This window comes from Poecilia formosa, unplaced genomic scaffold (genome assembly GCF_000485575.1).
Source record: "Poecilia formosa unplaced genomic scaffold, Poecilia_formosa-5.1.2 Scaffold10, whole genome shotgun sequence".
NCBI classification, from domain to species: domain Eukaryota; kingdom Metazoa; phylum Chordata; class Actinopteri; order Cyprinodontiformes; family Poeciliidae; genus Poecilia; species Poecilia formosa.
This window is the reverse complement of record NW_006799949.1, coordinates 314,665-341,412: the sequence shown is the minus strand read 5'-3', so window position 1 is coordinate 341,412 and position 26,748 is coordinate 314,665. Positions and strand designations below refer to the sequence as shown.

The 26,748-nt window shown below is 40.8% G+C and overlaps 1 protein-coding gene across 2 annotated transcripts; it reads right to left on the bottom strand.

The window, feature by feature from the left end:
* Window positions 1–344: 344 nt before the first annotated feature.
* LOC103129695 (1-phosphatidylinositol 4,5-bisphosphate phosphodiesterase gamma-1-like) lies at window positions 345–26,073 on the bottom strand. 2 transcript variants are annotated; one of them, XM_007540878.2, is made up of 32 exons: window positions 24,998–26,072; window positions 15,921–16,070; window positions 15,038–15,131; window positions 13,179–13,226; window positions 12,280–12,364; window positions 12,104–12,184; window positions 11,767–11,801; window positions 11,347–11,419; window positions 11,159–11,254; window positions 10,960–11,078; window positions 10,229–10,314; window positions 10,011–10,131; window positions 9,743–9,911; window positions 9,407–9,526; window positions 8,676–8,783; window positions 8,375–8,559; window positions 8,040–8,240; window positions 7,339–7,458; window positions 7,019–7,202; window positions 6,467–6,544; window positions 5,998–6,101; window positions 5,814–5,910; window positions 5,651–5,717; window positions 5,216–5,382; window positions 4,857–4,953; window positions 4,538–4,762; window positions 4,304–4,449; window positions 4,087–4,201; window positions 3,836–3,997; window positions 3,661–3,749; window positions 2,286–2,470; window positions 345–1,211 (listed from the first exon to the last, which is right to left on the bottom strand). In XM_007540878.2, exons 1-32 carry the CDS (start codon window positions 25,257–25,259, stop codon window positions 1,151–1,153), a joined length of 3,930 nt encoding a protein of 1,309 aa, XP_007540940.1. In that variant the 5' UTR covers window positions 25,260–26,072; the 3' UTR covers window positions 345–1,150. The 2 variants fall into 2 exon arrangements, 1 of the variants encoding a protein (XP_007540940.1); XR_475103.2 differs by lacking the exons at window positions 345–1,211; window positions 2,286–2,470 and having other exon boundaries at window positions 3,836–3,965; window positions 24,998–26,073.
* Between the last annotated feature and the right edge of the window lie 675 nt (window positions 26,074–26,748).

Below are 26,748 nucleotides of genomic sequence, written 5' to 3'. Positions count from 1 at the left end.
TAGCTCCTGATGGGTGGGTCAGACAGGAAGCCATGCAGTAATCAAACCTGCTTTTTGCAGATCCAGGACCAGCTCATCCACATCTGTTGATTAGAGTCAGATGATGGAGGCTGATCCCATCCGGGTTTATTAGACGTGTTGAGAAAAACGGGGGAAAAACCCCCCCAGAATAAATCAAAAACAAGTGCTCTACTAGTTTTCTGTCATAGCCCTTATTTGACTTGTGTGTAATGGTTGACATCCAGGGGGCGCCCTTTCTTTGAAGGTAGTATGAATTAGTATAGAGCCCTTACATGTACTAGAAGACAACCTTCTTATGTGTTTTGGTGAGGATTTGTTTGACATTTTGTGCTCTTCTGAGGGCCTTGTTCATGTCATTGCCCCAAAACAACTCGATAAGGAGACTTCAGTCTTTAGATTCCTTCCTGATTAGTGGTCTGAACCAAAAGAGTGCATTGTTTCTCCAGTTTTTTTTTATTAATTTTTTTATGTTTCCCATAAAGGAAAAAATTTCCAGTTCTATCTAAAAGCAGTTATTATTTTTTTTTGTCTTTCTAGCCAACTTTACAAAGTTTGACAACAAGGCACATACAGGATATTTCCTCTTTGCTACATGTGCCCACAGCTCCCTTTGTACATCCAGATATCAACATTTTATTTACTTTTTGTGTGTAACCTGAGTTTTCTTCTCCCTTCCATCTGGTTTTTAATTGTAAACTCTGCTACACAGTAAGAGCAAATGTAATATTTCATTTTCACTTAGAAGAGTTTGATCACATAAAAGGTTTTAGTTTTCAACTAAAATCAGTATATGTTCAGTTTTAGAAATTTTCCACAGCAATGAAAAACACACTTCTGTCCATATATTACCTTACTGTTTCAGCTGTTTTCATCAAACCTTTAGAAGTAGCCCCCACAGTTTGCTCTTAATGTGTTTCAGCTTAAATCCTGATTGTTTTATAGCTTAGTTTTATGTCTTTAGTCCATGAGATGTTTATGTTTGTAATCTTTTCACTATAAGTGCTTTAGTATGTCCCACTTTGCTTTTCTCTTCCAGTTTCAGATTGCGTGTCGCTTCTGTAGAGGCAGCTGCTACACAGCGTGCCAGGCACTGTGTCTGTAGGCTAGCGCTCTCTGGTGGTCGTAGTGGTTAACTGCGCTTGGCTGCAAACTGCTGCCTCAGTTTCTCCCTCCTCTTCTTCTCCATCAACCTGGAAAACAAGGAGAAATTTAGGATATAGACAAGTTAGAATGCAAAACATTTATTCAAACAAGAAGGTAAATATAAAAAAAGATAATAAGAAAAAAAGGTGATGTGGGCAGAATAAAAATGAATCCTTGGTTTCTTTTTTCAAGCCACTTCTGAGTTCAAAGTTCTATTTATCTGAACATCACAACTAAAAGCAGTAACAATAGAGAAGCAGTGTTAAAAACCTTTGCTTTCTTATAACAGCAACAGATCATTTGTATGAACTTATTAGCTACATATATAATTTTAGAGAAATTTTATGACGTTGCTTCAGTTCATTAAAGTTTCACACTAGTGGAGTCACTGCAAGACTTTGATTCTTTTCTTTCGGGTGTTTGTGCTCAGAGGCAAACACAGACGCTCATTTTTCCAAAACAAAATTGGCATTTTATTTTAATCCTGCAAAACAAGTCAATATTGTTCAGTCTAGTATATCTATATTTAATTGTCCTGTGAATAGCTTTAACATTGCTAACTGAGGGCAATGTAAAAGCATTTCCCTCAGTTGCAGATATGGAGCTTCTTGTTTGATATTTTTTTAAGAGCTTCATGGTCTCAGGTTAACTAAAAATGATGCTATAAAAACATATATCTAATGGTTTTGCCTGCTCCGCCAAGCCTTCAGAACTCAGAGTTATTGTGGACAAGATGACAGTTCTGACAACAGATGGTTTGCGGCTGCTCTCCATCGCGGGGGCGTTGTGATCTAACAGGTTTGCAAGTTCAAACATCTTGTTTTCCTGATGACACACAGAATGTTGTGCCGACAGAGAGCATCAAAATTTCAGTGCTACTTTAGCATTTTGAGGAAGTGTCAGTTTTTAATATTTACATGTCATACAATTTATATTCTACTGACATTTTCAAACAAGTATTTCTGCATTTTCATGACATTAGAGCTACAAAAAGAGAATAACAGCTTTTGTCCTGTTTTTCCTGTTGTCTAAGAAGTAATCTGATTTTATGCCAATGTCAGGAATGAACATTCATTATTTCTGTATGTTTCTGTCCCTTCTGATGGTGCGCCATCCGTTACCGGTGGTTACGAGCTTCCACCAGCTCACTCAGCTGGTCCTGAGTGGCCCTGAGCTCCTCCACACTCTGCTGGTAGCTCAGATCTGCGGATCCCGACCTCTCTAGGAGAGAAACCCTGGTGGACAACTCACTCGTCCGATCCCTCAGCCGCTCGATGGATGTGTACATGTTCTCGTCGTCTTCTTCCTGCAGTTGCAGGCAGGGCGAGGAGAGCAGAACGTGAGAGGTCATGTAAGGTCACAGCAGTGATGTGCAGTCAGAGGAGATACTGATAGATATTTCTATAGTTGGCAAGCTTTAAATCTGAAACCTGAAATAACCATGAACAACACGCTCAGTGGTAATTAAGCCAAAAGTGTACGAAAGTATATACATTTTACAGTTAAATAAAACTAACAATGTTCTACATCGAACTTCTTAAGTAGCTTAGCTTTAGCTTCACTTGTCTTAAAATTCTGTGTAAAAAAAACAAAAACAAAAAAAACATCTATTGAATACCTTTTGCTATCCATTTCTTAACTGGTTAAACAAATGATTAAGTGTGGAAGTGAACACAAAATGAATGCTCATTGTTGTACTTTCTTATTTAATAGAAGAATTATTTGTTTATTTGTATCATTTAAAGTCTCTGTATATGTGCATAAAAAGTTTTAACTAGCTAAATTTCTTATCTGATTATGAATAATCAATTATTAAAATAATTGTTGGCTGCAGCCTTTGACACAAGAAAGAGGGGAGACAGAGCAAAAGGAAGGAAACAAAGGAAGGGAGGATAGAAATAGGGAAGAACAGCATGAGAGGAAGAGAGGAAGGACAGTGAGGGAAAGCAAGTTAGGGAAGGGAGAAAGAAAGAGGCAGAGATGGGAGGTATTACACAAGGTCTGAATAAAGAACATAAAGGAGTATACAAGGACACCTCATTTCAACAACAGGAGAGGAAATAAAGGCTGGGAACACAAAAAACATTTCAACAATCTTCTTTTTCAAACTTGCATAGCGATGGAAAATACTCAAATAACCTTTAAAACCTTTCCAGGCTGTGGAGGAAATCTGTCAGATACAATCTCCAAAGATAAAAAAAAGTGACCTTAAATAATCAACATTTGCATTTTTATACATTGTGTCTGTAAAAGCTATAAAGAAGCATTTGTTGTGTTTAAGGGGCAGAGGAGCAGCACAAAATGAAGGGAACCTCAAGAATGCACCAATAACATGTTGTCAGATATGACAGAAGTATGCTTTTGTCTCAAATGAAGTAGGCAAGAGAGATTTATTGTGCAAATATTTGATTGTTTCAATCATTTAACAGCTGCTGGAGGGATGTGGTTGGTTTAGATCCAACGTCAAACCTCACCCAGCTAAAAACCTGCGCCTACCTTTGCATTGTAGATCTCTATGTGAACCAGAAGTGAGGCCAGCTCCAGCTCCTCACTGTAGCTGTTCTTCAGAGGAACACTCCTGTAGCCTAGGAGACGGAAACATAACATGGAGCGGGACGTTCATTAAAAACACATTTTCCGTCCGATGCGTCGAGGGGAGGGAGCGGCTCACCTGTCCGCAGCAGACGGACCGGATATGTGGCCTGTGCCAAGAAGTTGGGATCACTGAACATGTCCTCTTCGAAAACGGTGAAGCGCAGGAAGGAGAAGGTGGGGTTGTGGATGTCGAACACAAACTGCCTCTGCACCCACACAGGATTCAGACCGTTATCAGCTGGGAGGGCCGAGAGGAGGAGACGGTTAACGTGCCGAGTCAGAGCACCGAGACAAAACGCTTCAGACGCAACGCAGCAGCCGCCTCACCTACGACGTCAGTCTTGCACTTAAAGCCGTCGTAGTCGGCTCCACAGATCTCCACCTCCACGAAAGGACAAACGATGCTGCGGCCATTTTTCGGCAGATGGCGTGCTCCCAGAACCTGATTGAAACAAAAGTTGAAATATTAAAGATTTTCAGGGATTTTTTTTCTCCTTCTCATCAAACATCTTCTTGAATGGCTGCAACTACAAGTCAGGCTGACCTGTAGCTGGAGGGTGATTGGCTCAACATGCAGTGTGTCCTTGTCAAAAGGATCAAAGGTATCATCTCTCATGATGTCAGGTTGGGGGACGAAGCCACTGCTGCCTCCAAGCAGGAACAAGGCCTGGTTCAGCTGCATGGGTTTATCTGCAAACAAGCATTTTGAAGAACTCTCTGTTTTCTAATTTTCTTAATGTGAGATTTGCTCCTGAAGCATAAAGAAGACGCTTCAGACCTGGAGTTTGGAAATTGAGAGCAACCAGCTGGGAGCCGCAGAGCCACATGGGCAGCGGGTCGTAGTTGGAGGAGTCCAGTCTCTGGCCTCTGGGATAAACTCTGGACAGCTGCCGGCGGTTGTACTGCAGGAAGCGCTTTCCTCTGGTGCGAGTCGCAAACTTCTCCGCTTTTGTCTCCGGGAAGGAAGACATGTCCCTGTAACAGGCACGCTCAGTCCCGATTTCTGCAAAAGCAAAGATCACAGAGAAACTTAAACATGGAACATTTAACAATTTTTTTTTTCTTTTTAAAGTAAGGATGTTAATTTTGAAGCTCACTGTCTTCGTTGAACGGTACCGGCCGGCAGTAAACCACAAGATCAGACAGTTCAACAGCAATCTTCTTCCTCCTCTCCATTTGTTTCTCCTCCTGCATCTGTTGCCGTAGAGATCAACCAAATTTAACATCTTCTCATGACTTGTACAATGTAGATTTTGAACCATGTATCATCTTCTTTCCATTAGTCAAGTCTCTAAATGACTTGACCAATGAAACAAACACTGAGGTTTGTGGTTGTAATGTGACAAGACTTCATGAGGCATTAACAGTTGAGCAAAGCACTGATAGTTGCACAGAAACATCAGTGTGGATGGTGTTTGTAGGTGTTTTCTGTGTTGCTGTGCAGCGTTGCACTGACCCGTGCATCAGCATTCTGTGCAGCTTCTCTGATTTTGCTGACCCAGCAGTTGAGATCTTCCAGACTCTCCGCTGCCACGTCCAGACTCTGGACCGGGTGAGAGCTCAGGTGCTGCGAGTGGATGGTAAACACAAAGGGCCGGGAGTTCTTCCCATCTTTATGCACGGCTGGAGGGAAGGAGAGAAACAGGAGGAGGATGGAAGGGCATTCAGTGGGTTTATTGTTGAGAAATTGTTTTTGGAGAGAATCTGGGAGCCAAAACACTGACAAGAAAATCATCTGCACAGTGATACTGTAACAGTAAATAGAAGGTGTGGGATATTTGCAAAAAGTAATATTTGAAGCCTCTTTAATAAAGTTTAAGATAAGCTTTAAATCTTACTGTTTTTGCTGAACTAAAAGAAAAAAACATAATTCTAACTAAGATTTACTCACCAACATGGCAGGTGGGTACATCGATGAAGCCTTTCAGGAGATTACCCAGAGGACTGTTCTCTGTAGACTGAAGCAACAAAAAAATTGGAAAAATCTGTTTTATTTCCAATAGTTAAATGACAGCACGAAGATCATCGGATGTCAGGTTCAAATCTCGACTCACTGCTTCATCCATTTCTCTGGTAGGGGAGCTGGACACCTCCTCCACGTAGTTTGCAGGAAACCACAGCTGCTTCTTTCCTCCGTAGTCGCCTCTCCACCTGAATGCAGCACACAGCACGTCGACGCTGACTGACTTTTATATGAAAACAAGTGACCTAGAGGAAGCTGCATAGCTGAGCACTCACCAGCCGCCCTCCTGCTTGTCCACGTTCAGGATAAGCGCTTGTTTGGGGAAACAAAGCTCATCTTCTCTCTGCGCTCGGTAGTCATACAGAGCTTTGACTGTACACTGAAATGTAAGGTAAAGAGAAATGTTTGCAGTTACAGTATGAGCAGAACATGCCTCTACAAAACAACGGCCTTTCTTTTCTCTTTATATGTCTTTAGGGATTTTTACAGATGTTTTGATGAAGATATTGAGTTGCTTCAGAGATGAGTGTTATAGTGTGTAGGATTATCTTTTCCTGGTAATAGAAACTGTGGCATACCTTTAGCATTTGCAACAAATTCTATAACTAAAGACGCAAACTACTAAAACTACCAATCCTGGTTCTCCAGGGTCACTGTTTTGTATGTTTACCTGCTGCTGCACCTAAAACATGTAGTGCTGTAGGCGCTAGAGGGCCAGTGTAGAGGATTAAAGCTCCAGCTCACCCGCGCTGTGGGCATCTTGTTGGCCTCGACATAAAAATGAGGAGTTCTGGCCTCATACAGTGCTCCATAGTCAAGCTCCTGAGAAGACAAATTAAACAGATTTTAGCACATCCTCTAAACACGTGGGGCTCTGGCCCACCAGCATTCCGGTTTGGTGTTTATATGTTTTTTCCTCTTTAAATAAGCAGATTGACATTTATGAGAGTTTTACTCCGCTTTGATTCGGAAACGTGATTTGTTCCAAGAAAGCAAAAACAGATTTTACTCGTAGATTCTTGCCAAGCTGAAAAGTCTTAGTAAAAAAAAAAAAAAAAAAAAATTAAAAAATATGCTGAACCTAGGACTGAATTAATCCAATAGCTAGACAGCATTTCTCATCTCTAAGGCTCTAAATGATATGACAGGATGTTGTGGTCGACTAAGTGTGTTGATTCAAACATTTTTAACTGAATATATCATATAAAATAGGTCTCAAATTTAAAAAAAAATATATATAAATAAAATATTGATGACAAATTAATGTTTCAGTTTTCATTTTGAGCAACGTCTTACCACGGTGCCCATTCGGTCCAAAGTGTCTTCGTTTATTGGGTAGCGGAGCTTCATCTTACGGTACAGAGGATGTTTCTCATAATAACAGACTAGATCCACCAAACTCTCAAACTCTGCCGAACCCCCCAACATGAAGAGACGCCCGTCCTGCTGGATGCGACAGTGTTTGATCTTACCCTCCGCCCTGCAAGCCAATAGAGAGTTACTTATAATAAAAAATAAAAATAAAAAAAAAACACACAGAATAACTCGAGAATTTCACGAGCAGTACTGTCCATAAGACTATTGAGTTCAAATGTAGGGTTATGTTGGTCAGTTACCTGAAGGAGATGGCGTAGGAGTTGTGCTCGCTGCGTTTTCGCACCAAGAAAGCTCCGTCTCGGGGAACGCGCATCAACATGTGCTCAGCTTGGACACGGGACAGGTTGGAGTGGTACCACCTGGACAACAAGAGGCGCTATTATTTTCAAGCTATTCTGTATTTCCACTTGTCTACCATTTACTTTGTTTTAAAAAGGTTTGAATTGGTTAAAATATTGAGAATGCTCTATCAATCAATCGAGTTTATTTGTATAGCACAATTCAGCAGAACATGACTCTTTGTTTGTTATTATTATTATTATTTATAGTCTAACAAGGAAAAAGTAAATTATGGTTTACTTTTTTTATAAATAGGAAGAGTCATGGTGTCAAATGTGACTGGATTTATATGTTTGGTTCCACCTTAAACTCCTCCCTTGCTGGCAGATGTTATGCATTACATTTATAAACTATATTGCTTCATGAAGTCAGTTACTATATATTAACAGTCTTGAAATAATGACTAATTTTAATGAACAAATTTGGGGAAGGAGAGAGCGGGATTAAAAATAAAATATATTTTATGTAACTTTTCTATAGAATAATATTCTCCTACATTATACAATGCAAGGAAGACAATGTATGTATTTTAAGGATGTACTCAGTAGGACAATACACATGTTTTCTCCAGTGGTGAAGTTTCCTGGTCTGAGTCACTCACTCTCTGCTCTCGTGTGCATTGGGTTGCGGCACGGGATTTTCCAGCCTCATTTCAAACTCATTGCAGCGCAGCGGCACCTCTCTGTAGTGGCAGATGAGATGGTAGAGGCTGTCAAACACAAGGTTGTCTGTCAGGTAGAATCGGGTGGAGCCAGACTCCTGACGCGAGTGGATCCTGCAGTGCTGCACCCGACCAGAACGCCTGGAGGAGGAGGAGGAGGAAAAGTAGATTTCCTGCTGTGATTGGCTGGATGAGAATTTGATAGCCGTAATCTTAACCTCACGTGCACCGCTTCAGCTGCCACTGTACCAAGTTAAAAGAGAAATGACTCTAACCAGAAGGACAGGGTGTAGTCGCCGACAAACGTCTCGCTCTCTCGCACCAGGAAGGTGCCGTCTTTGCCCCCGCCTTCACAGTACTCCTGGAGCAGCTTCTCTGCCACCTGCCGACCGTCGCGACCTCCTCCCAGCTTCCCATGAAACCAGCGCTCTGCACAGTGCTGCTCGTTGTTGTTACACTCCTGACAAAGCCCAGACGGGGGAGTGGGGGAGGGAAGCATGAAGATTTAACATTGAAGATGTCAAACAAACAATACAGACTTTTTACTCTGTTAGTAAAACCAGATTATCTCCTTACCTCCTTTAACATATCTTCCTCTTCTTCATCAGCTGTTTGGTAGCGAGATGTCTCCTCTGAGTAGTAAATCTTATTGCTGGTCAAGACGAAATAATGTGGTGTCCAGGTCTGGAAAGTACGCAAAAATATTTCAGCAAACATAAGTTCAGGTATGCGTAGGTCTTTAGGAATGACTGCAGTGTCAAAAGGAAAATATTAATACTGAAAAATTGTAAAACGCCTTTTGTATTTTCTTTGAAATATAATGTTATATTCATTCGAACTGTATTTTTGTGTCATATATTTTTATTTTCTATTTTATTTCAGTATTTAGTATTTCATACTAGCTTTCTTTTCGCTCTGAGCCAATCAGGCGTGAGCCACAGCGAGCTTCTGCCTCTTCTGTGATGAAACCCAATTGAATCTGAGGTTTTACCGCCTACTGCTGTCCTTGGTTTCACCTTTAAATGTTTTCTTATTCCATGTGAGGTGAGAAATTTCACCTATAAAACAAGAATCGCAATAAATGGAAAAATATTCAAATGAATGAAATTAGCCTAAATTTAAAAGGCATGCTACGTTTTGTCATTTGATTTTTTTTTTTCTCATTAAAATGGATTTAGTTTTTATATTTTTGTATTTCAAAAGTTATTCAGTTTTCAGTATATTTTCTGACATTTGTTATTTATTTTGTGCTGCTTCAATTGTTGTGGTAACTTGAGAGTTTCTTGAATAAAAGCAGACGAGCTCACATGGTCGATGGGGTCCTCGAGGTAAAGGATGCCGTTCCTCAGTGAGTTGCTGATGTCGTTTTCAGAGTAGCTAGCTGAAGTCACCTCTTCATACAGGGTTCCTTCCACCAGCTTTTTGTGCTGCAGTGAAATAATTAAGAGATTCAGTAAGCAACCATCCTCTTTTCTGTTTAGAGATTTAAAGGAATGAAATTCTTCAGGATGAAGAATTAATGCAAAATCAACAGGCTCGTTCAAAAAAACCGTCTCGTGAATATGGAGGGCTCCATTTGACTCGTGGTCAGATTTTCAACATTCAAAGACGTTTTTGGTCTCAAATAGGCATCAAGAAGTCACCTTGATGAGGATCTTCCTGCGGAGCTGGTAGGGTGAAGGAAGCTCGTCTGCGTTATTGTCAACCGGCTTTGTGAGCAGCAGCTCTCCAAACACCTTCTTGAAGTGCGTCGCCATGTTCCTCTGCTGGACCACACTGCAGTGGTCCTCGATGGATAAGATCACAGGATACCTGCACAGGTATAACAACGGGAAGGTGAACTGAGCTGTTGGAGAGGGTCTGGGTTTAAAAATGTTGTTTCGCTCATATTTTAAGGTCAGCCGAACTCACTCGGATGTGACAAAGGCGTGTTCTTTGATGGTGTGCAGCACATCCAGGAATTTGATCTTGGAGGTTAAAGTGTGGCCGTGGTAGATGATTGGCAGATCATCTGGTCCATCCCAGCAGTCCACTGAGAGCACAAAGCAGAGAATCAACATCGGCTCTCAAAGACAGAATCAATCTTCCAACCCCAACGATTACTAGCAGCTTTAAAATGCCTTCCTTACGTTCAATGCAGCGGCAGCCCATCCTAAGACAACGAGCGTAGGCTTCTAGAGACGACTCACTGGAAAACTGATCACCTGTCAGGTACCTGAAAGACCAGGTAACAGATGCTCTTACAATGTGTACAGGGATAAAACTGAACAAAAAAATATATACATATACCAGTAAAATAAAATCTAATAAATTATTGTCTAAAAGTCTCAAAGTAAAGCAGCTTCTTCAGAAACAGTGGTAATTAGTAGTTTTAGATTAATGCACATAATATTATCCTTGAAAATAATTTAATTTTAAAAATACAATTACAAAGAATGTTTTATTTTTCTATTATTGTAAACAATGTAAAACTATATGTTGCCAAACTATACAAACAAGCTGGATGTTGCAAATTTCAAACATCTTTTTGGTTGAACAATTAAAGCTAAAATCCCTTTTGAAAAACCTTGAGAATGGGGGCCACATTAAAAGATAAGAAATAAATAAATCTGAATCTAAATAGATCTGAAAGTAACTCTTCACAATGAAAATACAAGTGTATAATTTAATGAAAACTATCCCATAGTCTTAATCTAAAGGTTATTTCATTCTTTCAGCTTTTGAATAAACTGAGTTTAATCTCCTCATAAGATCAGAATGGTTACCTCTATTACATAGAAATCAGCCATAAAAATATGTAACCTTATTCATTTTCTTTAACTCTTCATTTCCTTTTGAGTTATGGACCTGGTTGTCTTACGTGTTGTGTGAAGAGGAGATCCAGTACTGTGACAGCGGCCTTTTCATGTCGTCAGGGGCAACTGGTGAAAGTCGAGGGTCTGCCACAGTGTTTTCTTTTGAGAACAGGAAGGTCAGGAACTAAAAAACACAAATAAATGTACAGTAAGATGGCACAGTACTTCAAATATTTCTTTCTTGTGTCTCAGAGGGTTTGTCACCTCATCCAGCTGCAGCATTGGTTCAGGCTGAGGTCCTTCTCTCATGTAGGTCATCAGAAACTCCCTGACTCGACTCAAATCTGATGCCCAGGACTCCTGAAATAAACACAAAAAAAGAAAGCTGAGGCAAAGCAGGCTCTACGGATTTTTGTTTGTGTGTGTGTGTTGTGCTGGTGAGCACTCTGTACCCTCTGGTCCATCTGCAGAAACTTCTGGAAGTCGTAGAGGGAGATCTGACAGAGCTCTGGTCGATCCACATTTCTACGAATACACCAAACTTAAGATGTTAAACCACAGATGTGTGAAAGCTGAACAAGAGTAAAGGTCAGCTTTCAGAGAAAAGAGATGTGATACATTAGCAGACTTTTTCCTTTGGTTGGGCCAAATCTAATTACACCACTTTTAAGGTAATGCCTCTTAACATGAGGAAAATGCTTCTTGTGCACCAAGCAGAAACAGAAACAGTTTAGTGCCAGTAATACAGCACAAACACATGGAAACATTTTCTGAAATACAAAACTGCTGTAATAAAGACCGACTGGACAAGTACACTGGGAACACTGGGGTGTGAAGGAGGAGAAAACGGAGGTGAAGGTGGAGGAACTCACCGCAGGGGAAAGGAGAGATCCAGCTGCTCAATAATCTGAGGAGGTAGAGGGAAGGATCCAGGTGAAAGGCAGGTGTGAGGAGGTCAGGTGAGGCATAAACACCAGAGGACAAAATGAGTGCAGAGGTGGGAATTGTCAAAGTATCAGTGTAAAACTCACTAAAGAGGGACTCGGAACCTTTTAACCTATTTGTTTCACTTTACGTCATAATTAAGTCTTTGAAAATTGGCTGGGCTTTCGTGCTTTTCGTGCAACTTTTGTCTAAAACTGTTTGCCAGGCTTTTTATGAAATGTGACTATTAAAGCAAAACTGCATCTGGATTAGAGTGAGACTTACACTCCTCTGAGCGTCAAACATAAGCGTCCTGTAGAGCTGTGCAAAGTTTGAGTACAACAGTTCATTCTTTGCCTCCACCTCCTGGAGAAAAACACAGAAAAGAGGAGTTATGACACAAACTGGAGCTAGGCTCAGTTTCAAAGAGATCAAAAACACTAAATCATGAAGCATCTGGCCTGCAGTTTGTCTTTGAGAAAGCGCATGTTGGGGACTCTGTAGTTGATCTGAGGCAGAAGAGCTTTGACATCTTTCAATGTGATGCTGCAGAGGAAAGAAAAGATAAGTGTCAGTCATACTATCACACCAAGAAATGAGTCGCCAAGAACAACTTAAAAGACAAAGGACTTTTGCTGTAGACTTTTACAGTAAATACCCTAAACAGTTGCTTTCGGTGTGACTTTATTTGCCTCTAACACTGTATTTTGATCAAATCTTATTTTTTTAATGGCGCTTCAGGTCATCAAGAGTCACAGAGATTTTGTTCTGTCCAGCTTCTTTATGCTTCTATCAAAGCACATCAGTCAAGTTGAGGTGTTGACCATGTCTTAACGGAGGATGCCAGTAGGTGCATATGCTTCAGTTAGCCACACATTTTGTTTTATTCAAAGAACAGCACATGGATAATCATTTGGTAATTAAGTAAACACATGGTACAGTCAGAAGCAGAAAGAGGAAGGAAGTTCATAAAGCAGGTGGAGGGGAAAAAAGTCAATTCAGTCCTCTGAACCAGAGAGGGTTTTTCAAGGTCATCGACCTGGATCTCCGCTCACTTTGAGTCCGGTCACTTCCCAGGGCTCCAACTGGCTACTGTTTCTATTTTCACAGAGGACAGGAAGTTGCCCTCACCCTATTCTCTCATCACATCCTGCTTCTTATCAAGCCGTGACAGGCTGTTTGTCCTGGAGAGGCCGACACCAAAACAGAAGCATGAAGTCCTAACATGTTCTCTGATGACACCTAGATCTGGTTTTACCTTCACTTTTGCCAGCTGTTGCAAAGCTGCAGCATTCCTCACTGGCTGCTGGCTGTTAAAAGTGAGATTGGGTGTTGACATGCTTTGCGGTGAGTCACTCACCAGCCCTCATGGTTCCTGTCCATGACTTCAAACTGCTTCCTCAACCACCTGCAGAGACGGAGGAAAAGGATGCTGACTGAAAACTGATCTGAGCTAAAATGTTTACAGGAAAGTAAGCAGTACTGAAAAAGAAAAACAGACTTACAGCTAGTTTTTAATGCACTTTTTGTTTTCTGTCTGACTCAGTGGCGGAAGAGAAAGAATATTTGATTAATGCTAAATAAAACCAACAAGTTTCACCCTCACAGTACAACTTACAACTCACAGTAACACGTGTGAAGTGTTAATTAATTGCGTGTATTATTTATGAGTTTGTCTGGTTAAATTTTTGCTTTTGGATGTTTTAAGCACAATTAATTGTACGCAGAATCGCAATAAAACTGTAATCAGTTGTCAAGCTGATACGGTCGCCACAATCATAACAGCCGGGCAACATGTTAATGAATCAACCGTGGGCCCAGATTACTGGCAGACAGGTGACATGTCTTGCATCATTCAGCAGCTTGAAAAAAAAAACTTTAAGTGTCTTTATCTCTCCTGCTGGCTCATCAGCTGCCCTTTTGTGTTTTTGCTAGCAAGGATCAACATGCATGGGGCCTGTGCTACCGGAGCCGGTGCTGGTGTAAATGGTGTGGGATGTGTTTTCCTGGCACACCCTGAGCATCTCACTTCCAGGATAGAGCACAAAAATATACTGCAAATCATCTCAAACTGGTTCCTCAAGTATGAAAATGAGTTTACTGTAATCCAGCTGTCTCAGTGCAACACCTTTAAAATGTGGCGGAACAGGAGACTCTTCACATGAATTAAGTCGGCAGATACGCAGCAACTGTGTGATATGTCACATGTGTCTGAAACCTTGTTGAATCAATTCAGAAAATAAAAAAGAATGAAGGCAGTTCTGAGGTCAGCAAGGCATAGTTGATAAAAAGCCAAATAGGTGGACACCATAGTACACCAAGTATGACAAAGTATTTACCCTGAGCCTTGAAATTAGGGTATTAAAGCTGAAATGTTTGTTCATGAGGTAACAAGATTTCTGTCAGGGTTACAAGCACATGAAGCATTTAAGATTTATTGGGATTCAGGTTCATCTGCTCTGTCACAGGTCTTCAGGTGTTCCCTTTCTTTTTCAGACTTAAAAAATATATTTTAAACAACTCAACCTAAAGATGATCCGAATAAAATCCATTAAACATCATTAAAATCAGCTGATAGACCCTTCCTAAAAACAACTTCAGAAAAACAGACAAAATCAGCCTTTTCATTTCCTCCCAACGTTCCCACTAAGCTGTTTGTCTGCTTCACAGCCTCGTGGTGTTTTCCTGCTTTCACCCCTGACGCCCAAAACAGCCTCTGAACATTCACCGGTAATAAATATTTTTATCTCCAACTAAATATTTGTCTTCTCTGAGTCCATGTCCAGACTGGCTCTTCCCTGCTGCAGCCAGACGACACTAAATGGCATCCAGGGTGGGGAGCACTGATAAGTGCTTTAATGACTTCAGAAACATGTAATTTTATTGCACTGTAAAACCTACCAGTCTGTCAGCTCCTGACTGGAAGGTTTATTTAGCTCATTAATGCCAGCACCCTCCACATTTATTGGTGCCTCTGCAAAAGATGTTCCTAAAATTTAATTAATCTTAATTAATCTAGGTTTTAGGAAAATTCAGTCTTTAAGTGGGGATGTATTTTATTATTGCATAGGCATGGAGAGTCCAATACTAATGTTTCTATTATAGATAACCACTTGTCTTGAAGTAAAAAAAAAAAAATGAAAACAGCGCAAAACTTCATCAAGTAGTTTTCACAGAAACTGCTATGGCATATTTTGGAAAATCGAATGATTTACAGACCTTTCTATTTGCTGTGGTGCTGGTGCTCTCTGGGTATCGACCATCAGCCAGTTCAGACCCGCGATCCACATGTTGACTTCCTCTTCACTGTAGGCTGACATCACACAGAAATAAATATAGAACAAATCAGTAGTATCCTTTAGCAAATTTTTTGGGACAAAATATTAGCATCATTGACAAGCTAAGCAAATCATAACTGCCTTTACATGTTACATAAATCCCTGATATACAAAATAAACTAGTTTGGCCCCAATATAAAACCATGTGGTACCTCACAGGCCATCATCAGTAAATCTCAATTTTCATTACTTAGTTGTGCAAAAATAGTTTCTAAGATAAGTGCGTATCACAACCCAAAACATTTATTTTTCTACATTTGGTAGAAAGGAAAAACTGTTGTCATTTCTGATGAGTCAAAGTTCAACATCAGAGGAAATACTCAACCTTTGGTAAAGAAACAAACAGACAAACACGCATACACAAAAACGCATTGTATATAAAGTAGCTGTTAATTTTGAAAATCACTTGATTGGTGTGTGATTTTTTTCAATCAAGATAGCCTTATGCTTATGGAAATTGCAGACCTGGAACATAAACCCATGTGAACAACTGTTGAGTGTCAAACCTTTGCTATCTTTGTCTAAAACCAGTGAAGTCACTAATAATAAATTCTCGTTAGATTTCAGGATACAAGCAGGGAGAGGGTTTGTTGAGCCAAAGCATTAAAGCGGGAAACTTAAATCATACTGTTGGCTTTAGACCAAACAAATATACAGACTCTGGAGCATACCTGATTTTTAAAGATTTCTTATGTCAAGAAATAAATCTACAAAATAAAAGCAGCAAGTTTTGGGACCTTTAATCTATCCAAATTTATGCTGACCTGCCAAGCTGAGCGTCCGCAGGCGAAACTCGAGGCCATACAACACGATGAAGCAGTGGGCCGAGTCCAGTTTACGAGCCTCCTCCGGGTACCGCTCAAAGTCACGCGAGCCTTTCCCCAACCGCAGCTCCCGGATCTCCCGTATGTCAACTGGGGGAGGAAGAAGAGGAGGAGGAGGAGGAGACAGAGGAAGGATAGAGTTGCATGAACCCAAATATGTTCAACCATTAATCACACTTTGGCACGTTGTTCGTTTCCGTGCCAAACACACAGAAACCTGTTGCTGGAAAACTGCACAAATGGTCACTTTGTGAGCAGGAGACCAGAAACAGATTCACAAACATCTCAACCGTGGGCTGCAGGAAGAGTGAAATATCTGCAGACATCTTTAACTGCAAGAATACTTTTCAGACTCACAAAAAGACCTGAAGGTTTTATTGTACTTTAAAGTTACTTTATTCTGGTCAAGCTGACCAGTAAAAGCTGCGTCAATGGGAGGGAAAGGGAAAAAGCAGACTTTTTTTTGTTTGTTTTTTTTGGGGGGGGTTTTGTTGGTTGTTTTTTGTTTTCAAAGTAATAATGCAAGTCGCTGCAAAATAAAACAATTCTCTATATTACTTGTTTAAATTTAGAAGAAAACTATAAAATGTTAATTTAAGGACCTTAAGGACATTTTAATAAGAAAATATTCCTAAAGCAAAAAGATTAAGTCAATTTTAAGTTTGGCAAACATCCTGATTTGCTCATGTTAATGTATCTTTATGAAACAAACCTGCGAAGTATCACATTGTTTGGTTCTTTGACCAAAAGATGGGTACATGGATGTCATCAGGATACTGAAGTAGTATGCTGATGATACTCCCTTAAGTCAGATAAATACAACTCATTTGCTTAGACTACAGAACTGAACTGCTTAATAACAAAGAAAGGCTTCTATGTATTTATGTATTAAAGATATAAAAGTCTGATTAACTTAGACCTCAGCTTTTAAACTGAGATTGTAATGTTTGCACCAGAGTGACTGAAAAACAAACTGCTTATTGTCAGTCGATAACTCTGGATGGTGTCCTTGATCTCATCTTTGGTGTCAAATTTGAGCAGGACAAGCCATTTAAATCCCAAAATAAACAGAATGAAACATTTGAATCTTGAAGTTGCACACAGACAGATTGTACCAAATTGTGGTATCCGTGTGGGCCAAGCAACAACCTTGGGTATATCTTGTGTCAGCAGTGTGGGTTTGCTCTTAGCCAAATATAAATGTCTATGTCTAAAACAGCTTTCATAAGATAGGAGTCTATTATTATTATTATTTTTTTTTTTTTTTTACCAAAATATATTATGTGTTGTAATTTAAGTCATAAAAATAACCTTATAATGTGTCCATTGTCAAAGAGTCAAAGTCTGACAGTGTGTTAGCAGTGAGTGTAGCTGACTCTGAAGGGTTAAAGGTTCAGGGAGCAACCGCAGAATGTGATGTAAACTCTGGACTCTACTTTCACACTTGCAGCAGTTGACACACCCACAAAGAAAACCTCCAGCTTATTGACATAGCAGATGTCCAGTGCAAACACACATAAACACACTCTCATAGACACTCAGCACATTCACACACGGCTGAACGGCTTTAAAAAAAACCTTGCAAACAATTTTCCACAAGTGGAACTTCTTCTACGTGAAGTCAGCGACTTTATAGCTTTTGGGCACTGAAAAATACGTCTTTACGACTTACGTCGTTTATCCAGCATATAGCAGACAAGAAATAAATCATGTTCAAATCAATGTGGGTTGCCTTCAGGAGGTTGTAAATAATCCTGAATCAAAGAGACAAGAGTAGATCTGGTTCTGATCTGAATGGTCTCCATGTGCAGGGAGAATGTTTGGCATGAGATTAACTGAGAGCATCATCTTCCTCACATGGTGGCTGGATTTTAGTTGATCGTTTTAAGAGATCATTCTCTGATCTCCATTCAAGTGTACAAAAGCAGAAATATAATTTCATATTCAAAAAAGTAAAAAAAAAAAAAACATTTACCACATTGCCATGCACTGTAAAAACTCTTTTTTATGTTAAAGTGGCAGTGTTGAAATATTTAAAGCAGTTAAAGCAACGATTGATGTTTTCCAATTAATTCTGGCTTGCATTTCTCTATGAAAAAGTTTTCAAATTTATCCAAACTGCACAAAGGTTTCCGCTGTCTGTCCTCACTTCCTGTCTAGTTTAATAACTAATCGTCTCTCTTGTGACGGCACCAAAGACAGATTGTATTGCTCCATATATGGGTATAAAACAGGTAGAAGCAGTTGGGCAGACTATTATTGCTTCAACTACAAAGAGAAGAATAACAGTGCAGGAACCATGGATGGTTATCATGAGGAAACACAAAAAGGGAAGATTCTTGCAGGTCAGGATACAATGTTCATGTTAGAGGGCCTGAGTCAAAAGATGCATACTTCTGTAGCATCATCAATTTATTTAACCTTTTGACAAATTTGGTACTGTACTTGAAAGCATACAGTGTTGTGCTATGAAACTTTCTCACTATTAAAAGTAATAAAGAAATACCTATATTACCTTATATTCAAGATTTTGTTCTGAAAAACATAAATTAATTTAGTTTCCTACCAGATTAAAACTAACCTAAACTCATGCATTGCAAGTGAGCAGCAGTTTGATGGCTATCAACTGTCTTCCTCAGAGTAGAGTCAACTGTAAAGTCTGGTAATGTAAAGGATGGTGTCATCTGCATACAGGTGCACTTCAGTTGTAGGTCCCTAAATTGGACCTACAACTGTCCCTGAAGTTGTAGGTCTTTTTTTGCATTCCCTTTATAATTTCCTGCCACTGAGTTTGGGCGTTGGACATTGAGGAAAATAGGCTCTCAGCACACAACACACCACAACCTTTCAATCCTGGCCTTTGCTGTAAACACGGCTGTGATAAGGACACAGCGCTGCTTCAGCTTCCAGGCTGACATCACTTCTAATGAGCATGAAGGGTTAGAACATGAGAAACATACAGATGACTCAGATCTGATGTTCTACACTAGTATGTTTCCTGCTTCATCGGCAGCTGTCTCTCCCTTCTCTGTTAGCTCTCAGTGCTAGAGTGAAATACAGCTTACGAAAACAGCTGCATGTTCTGTTGACCTGAAATACCCAGCTGCTCATAATTGCAGAGTATTTCCAGTGAAGTAAACTTGTTCGTGGTACAGTTGGCCACATCGTTCCCTGCCAGATGGCACCCCGAGTTTAGATGAAGTCCAAGAAATTTGATCAAACTAAAGAATTACAGAGGTTCTGGTGGAAGTGAACCCTTCAAAAAGTGTCCAGTGATCATAATGATGGACTTACATTTGAAATACAATCCTTACATCTTTTATGCTTATATTTTGGAATAACCACAGCAATCTTCACAACTGTTGTCCCCTCCCTGGATAAAAAATGGTAAAAAGCATTAAAAGAAATTAAACTTTTACTTCAGCAGCAGAATGTCTTTTCTATTGTTATGTGGACAAAAACTTCTTTGGGTCATAGTCCAAATGGCTTGGGGCAGAACAGACTGGTAAATCAAGTGCTTTGCTTATTGGCTTTGCTCTTTTACCATAACAGACTGGAGCAAGGTCCTAATTACTGCAGCCGAGGCCCCTGTCTGTCTATCCATCTCCCACTCTATTCCACAAAACACCAAGCTACTTGGCGTTCTCTGTTTGAGGGAGATAACACTGATTTTATTCAAATTGCCATGTAAAAGCATTATCAGCATTTCTTTAATCTAGTGAGCTTATTCACAAACCGATAATATACTGTAGCCTGTGAGAATAATTTGATGACATATGAATCACCAGAAATGGAAAAAAAAAAGCATTGTGTTACTGGAGCCATAAAGTATAGTTAAATATGCAGCAGCCATATTGGATTTTGTACAGAGGATTGCTAAAAGACGCTCCAACTTTTCATGTCAAAAAGTCCCATTTCAGGAGTGTTCCAGTTCCTTTGTCAAATGTACAGTGCAGGAATTTAAAATTTCAGAAACAAGTGTAGCACAATAAAACGTCATCATATTTTTACAGATTACAACACATAAACTACTCATCAAAGGAGTCATGCGTTGCAATTTTACAAGGCATATAAAGCTCTGCTACTATTAATACATCTGTCTTCAAACTGATTTAGAATAAAAAGAAATGTTTCCATGAGCATGAGGACACAACAATCTTGGACTACCACAATATACACGGAGCAAGTCAAAAACTGGATTTCAAGGTTGTTTTCCAATGTGCAAAATAAAGTATTTAGCTAAATTTCACTGATGTTAGTTTAGCTTCTGTTTTTAAGGAGTTAACTTTAAATTTCATATGAACAAAGAGCTAACATTAACTGTGTTCAAAAGTACTCATTGCATGAGTCAAACCACTCGTAGTACCAGAGGCGCCTCAGTTGTGTTCCATGTCCCTCCTTCCTGCAGAAGATTCAGAGCTTTTGTTTTCAGTCCTTCAATCTGAGACGGGAAGGGAGACACTCCCTGATAACCCAACACTTCCTGTGCCTCAGGATTTTATACATCCACCGCTTGGCAAGGCACTCATCTAAAAGCAAAACACAGAATCAGAGTCTATGTTCTTGCTTTTTTTTATTTTTTATTTCTTTTTAGCTTATTTTAGCATTTTTCCTGGTGTAGTACCCAACTCTACTGAAGCTAAATCCTACTGAAACTCGTAGGTCCTGGTTGGAGCTGAGGTGAGAGTCAATCCAAGTTTGGGAAAAAAAAAAAGGTATCTGCAGAGATTTGTGTGTGGTATGATAAAGCAAATATTAAAGCAAACCACAGGAAAAAGAAAAAACAAAGAGCTGGCAGAGGTGATGAGTTGGGAGGTCAAACAGATCAACGTGAATAACGACTTCAAAACGCAAAAGAAAAGCGAAAGAAAACAGAGTGAGATGAGCATATCTGAAAACAAGCAGGGTGTTTAGGTAAACGTGTGGGGGCCGGAAATTTGGAAATTATAGCTGGGAGGAAAAGAATGGAGAGATGAGAGCAGGAGGAAGCAAAGAGGTAGAACTGTAGGAGATAAAGTGAACGAGAGACCCGCTGAGTTCCTGGAATCTGCTGGAGGCTTCGTCCGGTGGGAGGTTGTTTGTAAAGGGCCGATTTGGGGTTACGAAAACATGTGTATGTATGTGTGTGTGTAAAAGGAACATTTTCATTACTCTGCATGAAAATGCTTGGATGAATAAACCTGATTGGGAAATATAGTGGGGTTTAAAACCAAAGACAGAATTCTGAAAATGTTAAATTAGAGGAGAAACCATAAATGAGACAGGAATCTTAGGAAAACCACAACTTCATAATATAAGCAGACGAAAATATTAATCTTTCAAATAATGAGGAGATGTGTGCAGTGGATCTGATCAGTCAATGTGCTACATGCAGATTCAGATCAGATTCACTACAGCTGCTGGCAATTCTGAACACAAGAAGAGTGAACAAACAAAAGGAACCAAAGGCTGCTCAAAGTCAATCTGGAAGAAGTTTGGAATTTGTTTTCTCCGTTTTTGCTTCAAGAGAAGCTTTTAATTTGAAAATGGGAGTTGACACTTTTCATATCCACTCTATATTCAGACAAAACGTTGGTGTATTCATGTTACGCCTGTTCATACTTTTACTATTCGTTCCTTGTCTTGAGTTACCTACATCTGTCTGATGTGAAAAATATCCGGCCTGTTCTTCTGAGGCCGAGGGATTATTTTTCTTTACAGAGTTCTGCTATAAAGTTAGAAAGACACATGGCAGACAGAAGGAAACTCTATCATGCCAGTTGAGAATGCTTAAAGTCGTTCTTTTTCTTTTTTCTTCTGCGCCAACTTTAACTGCAACAAATCCGTCTTCAGACCACAAAATCCGGGTTGCAGACAATAGCCTCCACGCCCTAGACGGGGCGGATGGACCGCGCGACAAGCGTCTGCTGCTTGGGCCCACATCCAGCCAGGAAGCCTGAGGCCAGTCGAGGATCCGTGCGACAGCAGCACGCCGCCGTGCCTGGAGAGTTACTGAGAGGTCGAAGTGGAGGAAGCAGAGGTCACAGAGTTGTGCTCTGTCTGTCAGCTGAAGAGGCCGTGACAGCGCGTCAGCTGAGCAGGGACTCGACCGGCCTTTCCACGACAGAATGTCACATTTTGACACGAGGAGGGGGAAGGGACAACCCTGCAAATGTGTGGCTTTGGAAGGTTTAGATACTAAAGACTGAATGGAAATCAGTATTTGTTATTTTAAGTTATTTCCTACAACAGCAATTAAAAAGTCTATGACCTGGAGGAAGAAAAACCATCCGAGTGTTGTATTAAGTTCTCTTGTCTTTGTGTGTGTATTTTAAGGGGCCGGGCTAGCCAAGCTTAGAAAGCTTAAATTGTGAAATATTTTTTGGTTTTCTGCAGGTTTAAATAAAGGTAAAGAACAGCAGCTCGCTAAAACAACTCAAAAGCAGCAGAGAAGCTTTCTGATGCAGCAGCAACCTGCAGGACGACTCTTGTATCTGCTCCGTTTGGCTGACGAAATACACCGGCAGGTCATCGACGCCCGATATGAGACGAACACAAACCAAGCTCCTTCCAGAAAGAATGCAGCAGGAGGAAACGGTTACTGGTGTTGAGTTTCTGTCTCTATCAGCACGATTTCTGACACATTTGAGTCAACATGACCTGGGGAAAATCTAAACGATGCACAGGAGCTTTGTGATATGCAGTGGCTGGGACGTTTACGGACTCTTGAGAACTGATTTGGAAAGTATCCAACCTCCCTGACACAGGAACAGAACGCCTCATCTCTACTGATATACTGCTGCGTTTCAGTCTGCAGCATCATCTTGTTTGCACAGCCTGGGCCTCCTCGTTGGCTGTCTGACCTGGAAACTGATCTTAGCAAAAATATTTTACAGGATGTATCGTTCCTTAGAGAGAAGGCCTGCGGGAGGAGTTACAAATGAGAAAACTAAAGCAGATTTAAGTCGTATACATTTTTGGTTGTTTAATTTCGTTGTCGCGCCACTGTCCAGCCCAACCCTGTGTCTCTCAAAGCCTAAAACTAACAAGCATCCTCGCTGAGTTACAAGTGAACAGACATCAGCTTGAAGACTCACAATCCATGCTGTGTGATCAGCCAACATCTGTCTGATGTCAACAGATTCTCCAACCTGAGCCGCTGACCTGCGCAGCTCCTCCCATCTCTGTGTTTCCATTGACCATATAACTGGCCAAATTAGAATTACAAAAAATAAAACGCTTGGAACACAGCAATAAAAAAACAACAAATTTTCTGATGAGACATTTTTGTGCAAGAATGTATTTCACACAACTGCGATGGAAACACTTTTTTTTTTTCATATCACACGAATAACATGATCAACAACCAGATGTTACCACAGGTGGAAAAGACAAAGCAGAAGACAGGGAGTGGTAGGAGGAGATGATGGCGCGGCATGTTTTTCAATGACTTATCGCATGAATAAACTTATGCACGTGTGATTTTAGTTGTGTTTCTTACGTAATGGAAACACTGTAATTGCAAAATTGTGATTTTTCGAAATAAGCGGAATATCGAAAAAGTTTTGAGCACATTTGTGAAGGACAAGCAGCTCCTGACTGATGTTCCCCTTGCCTGCCTTGTGATTTTAGGTAGCCTGCTATTGCTTGATAGGTTTGCAGCTGTAGCATACTCCTTCCATATTTAGATCACCAAACAATACTGTGAGGGATATTGATTTATTACCAAACCCCGCTGTAAACCTCTCCACAGCTTTATCCCTGACCTGTCTGGTGTGTTCTTTGGTTTTAGAATAGAAGATTAAAAGAAGAATAACCCTCATTGTACCCCGCTGGAGAACTTCTGGTGTACCTGACGTCAAGACACAGGCAAGTTGAAGCATGTAGAGTCACATATATGTAAAAAAGGAGTAGGAGTAAAATAAGATAAAGCAAGGGCAAAGTTGCAGCATAACAAAATACTGTGCACTTATTCAAAATACTCCAAATCAAAGAAATTCCTATTTGTTGTTCAATGCTCTCCAGCAAACCTTTGCACCAACCATCTTCTTAGATCTTTACATAAGATCTGTGGTTACACTGAGATTGAATTATTCTTATTGAACTTTAATAGGTGACTTTGTAAGTTAGGACAGGATTTTATTTAGATGCATCAGATTTGAAAGGAGCTAACTGCTTATCCTGTCAGATTTTAGATTTTTATTAGTAAAAAAAAATGTTGAAAATTGTTTACCATTTCCTTGTATTTTCAGGGTCAGTGGCCAGGACAGTATCCCGTCTCTAGCCACTATCTGTTAGAGACAGGATAGTGGCTGACTCTATCAGTCATTGGGCAAGAGGTGGGATACAAACTGGACAGGTTGCCAGTCTATCCAGCCATGCAAACACTCACAAACCCAACAATTGTGTTTTTAGACTGTGGGAGGAAGCTGAAGTACCTGGAGAGAACCCATGCATGCATAGGGAGAACATGCAAACAAACCGAGACTGGGATTCAGACCCATGTCCTTCTTCCTGCATGACATCAGTGCTACCAACTGTGCCACTGTTTTTTTTTTCCCCTTCCCATAATAATGTGCTACCAACCCAAATTAAATATGTTAGCTTGTGTACGTAATATGAAAAAAACGTGACTACAAAAAATGTGGCTCATAAACTATATGTTTATAAGCCACATGTTGAGTTAATTTTGGTTTTGCAGCCAATTCATTTGCACCAACCATCTTCTTAGATAAAATCATTTTCTTACATCTTTTCTGTTTTTGTGTGTGTGTGTGTGTGTGTGTGTGTGTGTGTGTGTGTGTTTCTGCTTCATTGTAGTCACTCTGCTGTTTCATAAACATCTGGATTTGGACTGAACCTATTTTCTGCCACATCCACTCTGACAGTTCTCAGTGCACACCGCACAAACAGTTCAATGCCTGCAATTCAAATTGTTTCCTAGTTAAAACATGCATGATCGCCCTTTGTGACATTATAACAGTTTAAAGGGCGAAGCAGGTCCAGAAGTGCACATCCTCTGAGCTGCTAACACTCACCTTCTCCTTCCATTTTATCCGGACTCCTGCCCCACACTATCTGCCTGGTGTCCTGCCTGATCTGGAACGTCTTCCTCTCGGGCCTCTGGGACTTTTTCTGGTGGAAGATGGTCATCACTGTGCCCATCTCCAGGCTTTCGAGGATGCGGGGCCCGACCTCGGTCCAGTCCAGCATCCTGGAGGCCATGGCCGGAGCGACGGCACCGCAGGCGGCCTCCTCTGCGCAGCCATTGAGGCAGCCGCTGAACCTGGCTGCGCACATCCTCACTGCATAGCTGGGATCAGGATCACTGATCTGCTGAGGGGGGGCTTTAATAATGAGCAGGATCCAGGTCCTTCAGCCAATGCACAGAGGAGCACCGCTATCTAGCATATCCAAACCCACTGGTGCCAGGAGGGAATCTGGGAATCTCAGGACAGCCAGCGTGATTACAACGACAATTTCTTAGGGAAAAAACAAGCTAGAAGACATCCCTCAGCAGCAGCCGCAGAGCTGACACGCCAAAATGTCTGAGATGTGAATTATGCTCTGGTCCTCCAGAGGGGGAGTGGATCCCTGTGTTATCCTTTCCAGATGCTTCTGGCAGCACACCAGTGAAATCCACTCAGGGTTAGTTCTCATCACCGCTGGGCTCAGGTTTCCACCCAGTCCGCGTTTTCCTTCTGGTCCTCCAGAGTCCTCGACAGCAGAGAAAGGAGCAGCGCAGTCCGGCTGTAAATCCTCCCTGGCACCGTCGCCGCCGCCTGTCGCCGCCGCTGGGGTGATAGACAGAAATGCCCCACTGCTGGGTTCAGGAGATCCGAGTCAGAACGAGGTGACAGAAACACAGACTTATGTAATGAAGCGTCTACAAACACGCCGAGGCGGGAGCAGCAGCTTGGAGTAACCGTGACTGGTTTAAAGTCCCCGGCTCCTCCTCGTCCGGGACTCGATCCTGCGCCTCCCTCAGCTCCAGCAGCAGAGGGCTGAAAGGAAACCGGGGCAGGCAGACCGGAAAGGCTCGATCAGATTTTTTTTTTCTCCCCTCCTTTTTGTTGCTGCTGGAAGGATCAGAGGGAGTATGGGGGGCGGCGGGAGTGGGGTGAAAGTAGATGGGAGGCAGAGAGGAGAGCGACCTCTGCAGGACAACAAGAGACCTGCAGCTGGGAGGCAGGGAGGATTTTCTCTCTACTTAATGGGTCAAATCTCCTTAAACTCAGCAGGTCAAAAATGGTTCAAATAACAGAGGTTGGCTCACATGATTCCTGTATTTCACCTGGGAATACAGGATACATGTCCTAGATTAGATTTGTTGTCAGGATCCTGAAACATTTGACAGACATTATTTTTATATTTATAGATATATTGAAGTAAATCTGAACAACTCCCAACTTTTATGTAGGGGTTTTCAATAAATGTGAATTAATTCAGGTTAAAGCACAATCCTTGCACGTGGTTGTTGGCCATAAGGCCACCTTCTGCATATTTTATCTCAGTTTAGAAACTTCTTTTAAACCATTTAACCGTTATTTTTATAATTTCTGTTATCATTTAGTCAAATGTTATGCTGGTCTCAAAATGTGGGCTTGTATTATTTTTTTCGTTGCTCATCTATTCATTGCTCACTCTTTCTTTGTAAGTTGACCTATATGACTTATGAGTTATTCAGCTACAAAGTTGATAATCAACCGAAGTGTAAAGAACTTTGTGTGGTCAGCATGACACAAAAAAAGCACCATATAATTTCAGACCATTTACACATCTCTAAGAG